Genomic DNA, 12887 nt, shown 5'->3' with positions numbered 1-12887 from the left:
TACAATGAAAAGCAAAGCAGATCTATTAATGGTTTTTCATACAATGCAAGGGAAGGAATATTTATAATAAATTATAAAATTACATTTAATGCTGCTTTGCACAGATTCCTTTTCTCTTTAAGTGATTATCCCTCATCATCTTTCCATGTCAACTTATCAGCACAGGACACTAGCATCAATATATCTCCAACTCTAGGTGGCATACAAAAGAAATATCTCAAGAAAACAAGAGGTCCAATATTGGACTGTAGAAGAATGATGAATGTTATTGTGCTGTTGTTGAATAGAAGCTGAAATCTGCTTAATCTGTGATCTCTTAGCCACATCTTCGCAATACCCAAAAATACTTCTATGAAGCCTGCTCAGCTATCTCTAAACTAACCAATAAATGGTGACGGCTAGAAAGGGCGCATATGTCTACTGGAGATAAAATATTCATGAGAAATACAATACCTACATCCTCTTGAACACTAAATCCAAACTTAGTGTTCAATCAATAAAAAAGGCTTGCAAGAGAGTTTGTATTGAAGAAAAACAATATTATTTTGTTAGAACAAACTTTGCAAATTTCTTCTGCATTGTGGAAAGTATGAATAGGGCTAAATCAACCTTATGGGTTCCAGGAATGGACACAACAACGTAGGTAGTTTTCATTTCATTAACTTGTTTTTCGACCTAGAAGTGCAATATTTTACCTGTTAGATAGTTGTGGTAGAGTTATTAATATTTATTTAAGGTAAGGTGGGCAGTTACACTGAGTGTCCCAAACTAAGTGTCCGCAATTATTCTGAGAGAGCCCAAAGTTACAAAACTGTTTTTACAAGTTAGTGCTGAAACAGGGGGGAATGTTAATTAAAAATATTCTCAGTTAAGCTCCACAAAACATCTCAGACAAAGTAATCCTATGATGCATGAGAGCTGCATGAATTATTTCCAGTTACTATGCTGCTGCAGATAGCTTTTGGGGGTACTTCATATCGGGGTCCCAGAATCGTTATAGCCTACAACTGAACTCTAAACAAGACTCGGAATGATATGTGCAATGCACACAAATTTTGTGAAAAAAACTGTTTTGTTCTTTGACGCTTATGAAGTGCACAGTGTAACCTGATGTTTGAAGATCTCTCAAGCAGGGGAATCTATGGACCTCCGGGAGTCTTTGTCGGTTGACAGGTATGCTCCAGCAGCGCCTTAACAGGTGAGGACATCGGAGCGCATGTATTTTGAAAGAGTTTTGGGGCATGGAGTCAGGGAAGTTGCTCACCTCCTCTGAAACATTTGTAATTGCCGGTTAGCCAGTTCCTGTTCCACTGAGAACACAGGATCCACTAAGACAAAAAAAAATTGGGTCGCAGTGAGTTAAAAAACTGTGAAATGACAGAGATGAGACAGAAATTTGTTAAAAGGGTCTGTTGTGTGATTGAGGTAGGGTTTACTCCTTTGGTACAAGAAGGCAAGGCAGCATAATAAAACTGTATATCTGCTAAAGAATGCCTGCACCTAGTAGAGCTCTTAGAATGAGACCAGCCGTGTCAACCGATGTGTTATTGTTTATGCACAGAAACCGAATGCTAAAAATCAAGACATTGAATCTACATGTAAGTTAGATTTCAGATGTTTGGAACTGATCATCAGGAAATGTGTGGGTCGCAGTGAAGAAACAAGTTCAATGGGGTTTCAGGAATACAATATGATGCTAGTTCTCAGCCCAGCTTCTTCAGCCTAGGCTGACTCCAAAAGTAAATTCCAGTTAGGTTGTTGATGTCCTAACTGGAGATAATTTTGGCTTCTATGGTTGGGCAATCTGAACCAATAACCTTACAAATTAAGGTATACAATACTCGAATTTACAACAGTTTGGACACTGAATTAACAATATATAGTGGTCAAGGCAAAGGATTTTGCTAAGCAGTTGAATTACAGGTGCTGCTCAAAGCCCACAGTCTGACCTGATAATCCTCTGATTATTGCTGAAATTCTGGTGAGAAGCATATAGAAATATACGTAGAATACTTTTATTATAGTATAGCGTAATGAGACATGCCGAGAAATGTGAACACCACAGTTAAAGAGTGAGAACCTTGTATTTCACGTACTCCAAGGTATAGCAATCACGGATCTGTGAAATTGGTCATAGACAGCAAAGCATGTTCTTCATGGAGACAGCAACTAGTAGGTACTCTCTTCATTGAGGTCAAACTTAGCGCCAGAATGTGAGGGGTTTCTAATGAATGTAAAAAGTAAAACCATACATTAATTATTTTAAATGAATTTGTTGTGGCAGGGCTTCAGAGGGGTTCACAAGGCAAGCATCGGTAACCTGTCTTGTGGCAGAACGTGAGCAGATGTTGAGTTAGTTTGAAGAAACATGCTAATTAAGACTTCTGTTATTGCTTACTCTTCTGTGTGATAATAAAACTTAGAATGAGTTTCCCCAGAGTGTACACACTACTCCTGAACAAAGGGGTGCTTCAGCATCTGGCTTGATGTGTTTAGGCCATTTCGGTCATATGGATGACCACAAACTTCATCAACTTTGTGTTACTTGTATATCGATCTCCATGCAGCCCAGGAGCTGCTCATAGGCGCGAGGTGGGGCAAGGCCAATGCCAGCATAGAGGAACAATGTCAGGACTCCACAAAAGAGAAACCGTGACAGGACAAGTTAATTTTCCTCGGGCTGTGGATGGTGACAGCAGATATCAGCTTGATAACCCGAATGCTGATAATGTTGCAGAGCACGGGCATAGAAGGATGAAAAGCCAAAGCCTACTATCACAATGCAGCGGGACATCCCATGCCCTACTGAGCGCTACTGTTTTCCAGAAAGGAAAACTGTTTAAAGATAAAACAGCAGACATGGTAGAGTGCACTGGAGCTCAAAGGCTTACTTCGCCAACCCTGCATAGCCTAGTTCTGGTGATCAATGAATTAGCAGAAATGTGAACAAAGAAAGAGTGCATCCACCCTCTCCATACTCAAGTTATTTCAGCTCTACACTTCATTGTGTACAGGAAAAATTGGAAGTGCCACAAGCTAGTTGAGTACTTGTAAAGAAAGTCTTCTTCTGATGTTTTCAACAGTCAGGTCAACTGTCATTTGTCTACAATCAAGTTAAAACAAGTTCTCACAATTTGGACAATTCTGCTGAGGTATTCCAGCTATACTGAAGCTGTCTCTCAAGTATAGTGATGTGATCCTTTCCTTCTTTTCTGAGGGAGGGCACAATGTTTTCTGCTTTGTGAGAAGGATTTGAAGTAGGGTAACATTAGTGTCTGTTACATTTCTGCTATCCATCCATGTATACAGAAAACTATTGGTCATAACGTGGAAGCAACCTGACATTTCTTTTTATGTTGGGTGTATGATAGGCAACGGGGCTTAATCAAATCTGTTTTTAAGAACATATAAGACCCTTGCAGCTGTCTCTGGCAGCTGCCTATCCATTCTGCAAGATGCTTAACCTTCTCTAATTATGCCAGACATATGGAAATTTAAATAAACTATCAAAAGGTTAGCCTGGATGCGAAAATCTCAGTATTGCTCGATCAATATTCTGCAAATATCACTTTACCATTCGGGAACTCACATTTATGTTATTTGAAGAGTATTCACTGCTGAACTAGATTAATGTTATACAAGATTTCACTGCTGTGTTGATCTTTCCCAAGTTTTCAAAGACATTCGCTTTTCATAAAAGATGCTGTACACAAAAGCGAAATATCCCCAGCCCACTTGACTGTATGTTTCTAAGATTAGAAGCTAACACTAGAAAAATTGAAAAGGGAGATGTTGGTGGTTGATGCCAATGTGGAAAAGGGCATAGCTATGCAAGCGTATGTGCTTTAGCAGAGGTTTCTTAGGTGGTTTACTGAAAAGACTAATTTTCACTAAACAAATTAATGGAGAAAACATACAGGAAAGAAATGTCTTATTGTCCCTGTTCTTAGTCTATAATGAAATCAACAAAGAGAAAGCAAGGCTTATTCAAAGTGGAAATATGATATATACCATCAGAAAGGGGTAGAAAATTTCTTAATAAAATGGGAAAAAGTTATTTCAACATTGCTCAAATACAATAATCTGTAGACAAATAAAACTGCAAGGTCATGCACGACTGAGGTAAGCAGTGAAGAGGAGAGTATATGGGGTCTTGTGCAACAGGCTACAAAGCGTTTCTATTTTAAAAACAAAGTGGCATCTCCACACAGAGTATTGGTGAACTAATCTTGTTTGTAACTAAGAACTGTGTATGATGGAAGGATCAAAACTGCAAATCGTCATCATGACACTTGTTACATATATGTGGCGTGACCAGTCTGCCTGAATACATTAAAAACTATAAAACTCTTTTAAACGAATCGTCACCCGAGTTCCAACATAGGCTCACTACAAGATTTGTTTTCGGTATAATGAACTCTCTTACTTTTTTTGGAAGGGTACTTAAATATGACTTTCATGGGACACGATTCATTTTTGGATAATTCTGCTTTTAGGAACCCTAGATGCAAGACTGTGGTCTCAAAGGTGACCAAAAGCTAGCAGGTATGACTTGAGACTTTTATATGAAACAACCACAAATTATCTCAACACTCAGGAAGCTTTTTTTTCAGGATTATGACCTTGACAAAAATGCATGTACTTATATAAAACTCCCAAACCACTTACAAGGACTTGTTAATATAGAAAACGAGGCATACTTCAATGGAAATGAAATATCGTCTTTATTAACAGATTCACTTGTTGTGAACTCTACATCAACCTTGACTCGCAAAAGTGCAGTTAGGCTGGATAGGTCATAGTTGGGAGGAGGGTGCATATCTGGCAGGCAAACACTCAGGCAGGAAACTCTTGATCAATCCCACGGATATGCGCAACAACATTACAATAGTCACGGGAGATAGTCCAATAAAGCACACATGGCCGGACCGGGGTACATGCGCTCTTACAAACACCATAAAGTCAGATGCCACATGGGTTAGGGCCACATAGCCAATCAGGGCCTAGCTCATGTAGTGATGTCGCCCTCCCCATGCCAGACATCTGGATAATTCACCACTGGCCACACTGTGTCCATGCCAGGTCAAGACCCACCTGTAGTAACCACTGACCATTAATTTATGGCTCTAAAAGAAGCAAACAACATTAATTACCATATATGGTACGCCGAAAACCTTTTTATTACCTATTGTATTTTGTATATAAGAATGTAAATTGAGACAGTCTTCAGACTAAATGCATGTAACTGTTCTCCCGGCTGAACTCTTTGGAATTCTACTTCGAGCAAGAGACTTCAACTTTCAATGATGCAACATATATTGAACTGGTGGCTGCAGGGGGTATTATAAAAATCATTGCTGCTGATATCTCTGTGTCAGCTTGCTGACAAGAACTTGCTTTTGGTATCTGTGACGCTCAGCTCCTCCCTTTCCAATACAAACTGACTTTTGTAACAGACGATTCTAGGAGTTGATAAAAATCTCTTTCTTCCTTTTGACTAGACTGTGTTTTTGCAGCAATTGACTGGATGATTTTCCCTGAATACATCCCCGCTCTGCCCAAGCCTTTCTCTAAGGTATCGCTGCTTCACAAAGGCGCACTGAGCACACGCTGACGGAGGGAGGTTATATGGAGCAATCACAATTCCCAATGTACTCACATGAAATTGCTCGATCAATAACAACTTGCTTCCTCTGTCAGAAGCATAGTTTCCACAATGAATATGATTGCCACAATCCAGTATTTCGTCCTTCGCTCACAGCGGGGCCCATACTGTACTGATTACATGTCACCACGTGATAAAATCATTTAGGAAAGATGTGTATAGCATCATTACCCTTGCAAAGCCAATGAGTAATGTATTTTTTGTTCGAGCAACTCGATGTCTTATATGTTTGAGAACACAGTTTGTGAAGATGGAACTTACTCACAGTAGCTACCAATATATTCGCATGAGATAATCGATGTCATATAACGAAATCTCTCCAACCCCGACCTCTCCAGTCTTGCTCTACCCATGCCCTCCCTAACTTCAAGAGCACTCAGCAGCTTTAAATATGTAATATTTCTGTCCCCTAGGATACTGTTTCTGTGATACATGCAGTGACAATCTTACTGGACAAATGCACAGCTTGGAGGACAGGAGAATGAGTGAGAGATGGTGAGACATTTGTATATCCTCAAAGCAAGCAACACAAATAATGGAAACAGCTAGAGAATGGTATCCACTCGCTGGCTGTCTCTCTCTTGATATTGGACAATCATTTGTCACCATTACTCAGGACTTTATGTTGGCGGCACTTGCACATTTTGAGATACCCCCAGCCTATGTTCGGTGGGTGCAATTGCTATACTCGGAGCCCACAGTAAAGGCACGAACCGGCCCATACATTTATGCTTCATATCAATTATCGCGTGGGACTCGACAGAGCTGCCCACTATCACCACTTTTATTTGTTTTAGCAATGGAGCCTATTGCACAATGTCTTTGCCAAGAGGCCCAGGGCTTGGGAATTTCTATAGACCCGATAGTCCACTCAGTGTCATTATATGGGGATGATATGATCTTGTCCTTGAAAGACCTATGGAAAAACCTAGGGGCCCACCTCGGCTAAAGTCCACATTAGACGAACTTTCTGGTCTCTGGATTAATGCTGATAAGGCCTGTGCATTCTTATTCGCAGACACCTATGTGGAGCCCTCTGTCCCATTCAGACCCCTGAATATATACAAAGCACCACAAATGTTTTGTTATTTAGGTGTCCACTATACCGCGACAAGGTGGATCTCTTGGAGGGCAACCTTCTGAGATTGATTAATGCCATATGTTCACAGATGGGCCTTTGGACCACGTTCCCTTTGTCCGTGGCCGGACGCCTAGCTTTGGCTAAGATTATAGTGTTGCCCTAACTTTTATACTACTTTGTGAACTTTCTGGTCCTGATACCGGCCCGGGTGTCCCACATACTAAACTCCCTGCTGAATTACTTGGTGTGGGGCAGAGGCCACCTCAGAATCAGCCTTGCTCAGTCACAGTTACAGACGGACAGGGGTGGCATGGATGCACCGGATATTAAGGCATACTCTATAGCGGGACAGCTGCAATGGTTGGCGTACTAGATAAAACTTGGAAGATATTGGGAATAGCAACAGTATGCTTTAGAGAGGACAACAGCATAGGTTACTCTGTCCTGGCCCCCCCATACCTCCATCAAGATTTGTTTTGCTCTGTACGGCCCTCCCCTACTGGAGACTGTCCCTAAGATATACTGCAGCCTGACACCCTATACCCCTAATATTACATTGTGTGGCCTCCCCACCACCTCGGCACATTAATGGCTGGGAGGCCAGGGGAGCAGGGGGGGGGGGGGGTCCTGTTCGTAGGAGCTCTCTTTGAGGATGGCTTTTTGAAGTCACACTCTGATTTTGTGCATGCCCATGGGTTACCAGAAATACTGTTTTTAACACAAGCTAGTGCCCTCGGCTACGTCAAGCGGCATTGGGCGCCAGACGGGCGGGATCCAGAAATGCATGAGTTATTACAGGCGCTACACACCATGGGCCACGGTAGACATTGATCCAATGGCTGTATCTGGAGCTCCATAAGCAATTTCTGCTATCATTGACTTCCCTCAAAACTAAATGAGAAGCGGATTTTAATCGGGAGATAACAGAGAATGGACCTTTCTCCGACAACACTCCAAAAAGATTTCCCGTAATTCAAGATTTAAATCTATTCAATTCTTTATATTCCAGAGAGTCTATCTCACCCACACAAAATAAACATAATGTTCCCTACGGACTCCTCGAATTGCGCCTGCTGCCAAACACCAGAGGTAAGTCTTATACATATGTGTGGGCCTGCCCATCCTTCTCTGCCTAATGGACTAGCTTTGGGATGACACTCCTAGAAGTGACGGATAAAGGCAATTGGCACATACTATAGCAGTGCATCCTAGGCTTGCTGCCCAGACCTAAAACCTCTAAGGTGACAAGTCGTTTTGTAGACTTAGCCTTACTATTAGCAAAACATCTGTTGATCAGACATTGGAAATCCCCACGGGTTCCCTCAGTTGCTTGTTGGCCGGAGGAGATGGAGCATTGGGGCCTGGCTAGGAGTGGAGTAAACCAGCATGAAGAATATAGAGGGCTGCGTTAGTAACTGATATCACTGGAATGGGATTCCTTGCTGGAGGCCTCCGTGTACATGAAGAGGGGAGCAATGATGAGCAGCAGTTATACAACACGATTACACTTCCTGAAAACATAACAGAGAAGTGTGCCGCCCCCTTCCCCCAGCTCTACACCATCTGTATTCAGTTCACGATACCTGATTATGCCCACCTTTCCGGTCTGAGAGGTTTTAGCCCTGAGACCAGACTATACACGTACAACGTAAACGGATACGTTCCTCATCTCCGTATTATAAATTACTTATTGCTCTCAATACCCATTACCCCATACTCATACATAGGTAATGACAGCTAGTTGATGGGGGAGGGTGGGAAAGTCGTTAGAATTGCAGGACTCAAGGATATCACTATGGCTTGATACTGTACATTTTATGATGCTGAAATTCCAATATTTTACTGAGATCATGTATGCTGATGAAGTTCCTGTGAATGACAATTTGAATATGTGCTCCACTAAAATACTGCAATAAACTTTGTGTTAAAAATATCAAAACAATAAACACAGTGAGATGCACTTTGTTTGGGAGAGGTAAATGTAGTACCAGAATTCAGAGTATGAACGCGAGAGAAAAGGGCTCAGAACGACCCAAGAGACAAGTTTATATACAGCACCAAGCATGCACAATTGGCAAAAACATTTTAGAGAGCACATTAACATTAAAAAATCTTTATGACTAGTTATTTATCTATATGTGTAGCTCCAACCAGCCAAAGTAGTATGAACCTAAAATACAGGCACATCGCAATGTGGAAAAAGGGACATCTCTGTCTGATATCGGCCATTATCGATAATGGGGTAGCCCCTAAAGTCAAACGGACCTGGGCGCAATACTGGAATGAAAACTGTGGTCTGTGACCAGGATTAGAACTAATTATAGTTTAGGTTGCAATAAACATTGCAAATGAATTAATAAATAACCTGAAAGAGATAATGATGCATGTACAAAATACCTATTTCTGCATCTAAACAATTATATAGACCACACATGAAAACAAGCGCCACACTATATAATAAATGCCACAATATTTATTATAGAACGAATCAATTGCTTATGTAATGACCATAGGTTGCGCGCAAAAGGAGAGGTGAAAGGATAGAATAGTGGTGATGGGTAGTGAGATTGTGAATCAAAGAATAAGATATAGACAATTCAACCAATTTGTAAATACTGATAACAAAGATCAGTCACAGCAAGCCTGTCCATAAAGGATTTACAATAAATCTGTAAATTTTCAGCGTGCACTTAACGCAAATTCCAATGGTATGGTAAGGTAAGTAGTAGGTACAGGTCTTGATCAATGGAAGAGCAGCGACGTTTCGACTCAACTGTGCAATGCGGAATTAGAACCTTTGCTGCGAGTCTTCATCAGGACAGTGTGTTAGCAACCTAGACCTGCAGCCAAGCCTGGCTAAACAGGTATGATTTATACAACGTGCCGGAAGGCTCAATGTCACCACGGTACGATTATTCTGGTGTTCTTCAAGCACATCACCAGGTGTGTATTTCTTCAAGGATCAGCGAATGCCCCTATCTTAGTCAGGAGGCCTCAGCATCGTAGTCTGCTGCTCCCTCAGGATGCTGGCAACCTTTCAGTTTATTTATTAATTAATTTGCAATGTTCCTTGCAACGTAAACTGTAATTAGTTCTGGTCACGGACCACTGTTGTCTGATATCGGCACCAGATATCAAAAATAAAACATCATAATAAAGTGAGTGATATAGCATTCCAGGAGGATGTGAAGTTAGGCAGCAGCAGAACAGAATATGATGAATCTAAAGGAGTATGTAGTTTGTAAAGTGGAAGGGGACAAGTGAATAGCAGCTCCACATTGACTGAATATCTCCTGAGCAGCCATGGGTGGTCCCTGCCACTATACTATTCAATTCAACTGTATTCACAATTTATTTGTCACAATGTATTTATATTCAAAACACAAATCCTCATATTTCACAGCATTCTAAGAGGTTATAAATACTTATAACTACTTGTAGAAGTTTCATAACTTTTCTCCTGAGTATATCCATAATCCAGATAAAAATTGTACACAAGAACCACACGACAGTGGTATAAAGATTATAAAGATGACTTTTTAACAAAACACAGATATCTTCACTTTTTGCAGGGAAACTTTGACTCCCTTCAAGCATTCTCTCCTGGGACAGACCTCCACCGTAAGGACACTCACTTTAGGACTATGCTCTTCCCCAAAGTTGAGACGGTCCAACATTGTACTGCGGAATTTGACACGAAAGCAGAGTTGTGTTGGATGATGGTTTTAGGAATAGTCTGTCCATATGAAAATGATTCCAACATGTTCATGTCTGTGACGCCCTTTCAAGGTCCAAGTGCAGAACAAATTATTGAGTTACCATGTAGAGAGACCGTCCAGGAAGAAAGGATGTGCCCAGGAAATTTTACCCAGATTACTAAGTTTTACCTTTTAAAACTGTGCTTGTTTTTTCCAAGGAAGAAGCTGCATTGAAGTTGGGCCAAACAGCATTAAATGTATATGAAGAAGGTAAGGTATCAGAAAGATAAAATACCACCCTATTTTGATCTGAGCGAGCTGGTGGAGACAGGAAACCCGGCCATTTGAGGTACTGCTCCCTCTGATAAAATTCCAAATGTCTGAAAATCCCATCCTTCCTTCTTTCAATTTATCTTTGAGTCTTGTCTTTCCTCCTTACCATTTTTCTTTCTGATGGTTATCTTTCTTGTCTTTCCTTTTCCCATGCTTTTATCCATCTATCCTTCTTTGCCTTTTCACCTACAAGCACACATCCTTACTGTGTTTTTTCATTTCTATCCATCTATCCTTCCTCCTCTCCATACTTGTATTTGCCTTAATTTCTTTATCCATCCACTCTACCCTCTCGCCATGTACCCATATGTCTTCCCTTCTGCAATTCATCTGGGCATCCTTCCCTACGTCCTTCATCATCTTCCTTCCTTCGTTCCATTTGCCACTCGATTTATCCTGATCTCAGTCCATCTACTTTTCTACACATGTCTCTCCAACCATCTTTTCCCGCAACATCATTCTCTCAATTCATCCCCCAACCATCTTCCTCTCTAGACATCCATCCACCCATATTTTCTCCATCCTTCTCTACAACACCCCTCCCCATCCTTCCACTACAAGGACAGGTATTAATGAGCTTATGATCAGTCAAAGGAGTCACAAATACGAATGTAAAGTTTTTATTGTTACTCAGAACTATCCTCTGTCACCCAAATCCCGCTCAAGCTGCTAAAGTGGGGGTTTGTGACGCCTCTAAACCCAGATACTTTGTACTAGAGTCCCCGGTACATTTAGATTATAAATTCTCAGAGTATTTTATAGGTCTACTACAATTGTCTATGAAAAATCATTACCAAATTCGTTTGAAGTGTAGTTCTTCACATTCAAATATTCGTCATAAAGCTTTAATATTGTATTGTGGAATATTACATCCTGCAACAAAATGTCTCATCAGAACTTTGACAGCACCACACAGTGCTTCACACACAAAAAAGGTAATAAATTAATCATTTAAAAAAAAGTTACAAAAACGCTTTTCATTTATTGACATACCCTTCTCCTCCAACTCTTGTGATCTTCAGACGAAAGTCCACTGAATTTAAACTGGGGGGCTTCCATTTTAAAATATCATCACATCGACCAGGTCTATATTTCTGAAAAAGATTAGAAAACATCTAAATTATTACATGAAACATCATATATTTCAAGAAAACAATATGGAGGCCAATAGAGTTACGTTATGAGTAGAATCGCCCTGAATATATAGCAGCTCAAGCAGTGTTCATCTGATATAAAAGCCTTATTCAGGGGAAGGTTACCCATTTACATAGGTGACAATGAGCAAACACGTGTAGTGCACCTCAAAACAATACTGTGAACAATTAATGGTTGGCTTGGGTACTCTAAAGTTGTTCTTGACTGCTAGAGAGCAGCCAGATCTTTTGGCACAGGCCCTACCGTTCTGCTTGGGAGAGCAGAGAAATTTGCTATGGCGTAGATGTCTTGTAGGCTGGCATCAGCAAGGTGTCCCTGCTGCTTCATTGTTCCATAATGATAAAAACAACACAAACACCCTATATACCCAACTAGAAGAAATTAAGACATAGTGCAACGAGCATAAAGTTGGTATCAAAATTTCAAAATCAACAACATTGGTATTTGGGGGCACCCAAAGGAGGAACAATGGAAATCTCTCAGAATAATAAAACACAAAATGGAGCAAGTGAGAGATGATTTGATCTCAGAATTGAGATCATTGAGGCCCTATCGTGGATCTCTGCAAAAAATAAAGCCATATTAACTGTAAACAGATCAATTAGGTTTTATGAACCTATTCGAAGAACAATCCTACAAGCGCACTTTGGTTGTACTTTGGAATATATGGGGCAGATATCTGGGATCCAACAGGGCTAGCACATGGGCTCTTTCACTGAAAAACTAGCAAATGACTGTGTGGTGCCACTTCATAGTCGTTTTTAGGAATCATATATCATAGGGGATTATTGGTTGTGCAGGAATCAGGCAGTAAGGCTGCTATCAACTTAAGGCTCAGCGAATCAAAATAGAGAGAGAGGACTAGATAAACTAGTCCAGATCCCCTTGGTTATATGTAGATTATCAAAAAGGACTAGCTAAGTTGTGTGAAGGGACTCAATGGGTACGTATGTCG

At 40.7% G+C, this 12887-nt stretch overlaps 1 protein-coding gene across 3 annotated transcripts in view; it reads right to left on the bottom strand.

The window, feature by feature from the left end:
- Positions 1 to 12887, bottom strand: part of RNGTT (RNA guanylyltransferase and 5'-phosphatase) — a 1800355-nt gene that overhangs the window by 432173 nt on the left and 1355295 nt on the right. For all 3 annotated transcript variants that reach the window (XM_078648288.1, XM_078648286.1, XM_078648287.1), the window contains one exon: positions 11771 to 11871. In XM_078648288.1, coding sequence (XP_078504414.1) covers positions 11771 to 11871 — 101 coding nt within the window. The remainder of the gene's footprint in view (positions 1 to 11770; positions 11872 to 12887) is intronic.

This window comes from Lissotriton helveticus, chromosome 6 (assembly GCF_964261635.1).
Source record: "Lissotriton helveticus chromosome 6, aLisHel1.1, whole genome shotgun sequence".
In the NCBI taxonomy this organism is placed as follows: Eukaryota; Metazoa; Chordata; class Amphibia; order Caudata; family Salamandridae; genus Lissotriton; species Lissotriton helveticus.
Note: the sequence above shows the minus strand (reverse complement) of the source record. Positions and strands in the feature narration are given on the sequence as shown.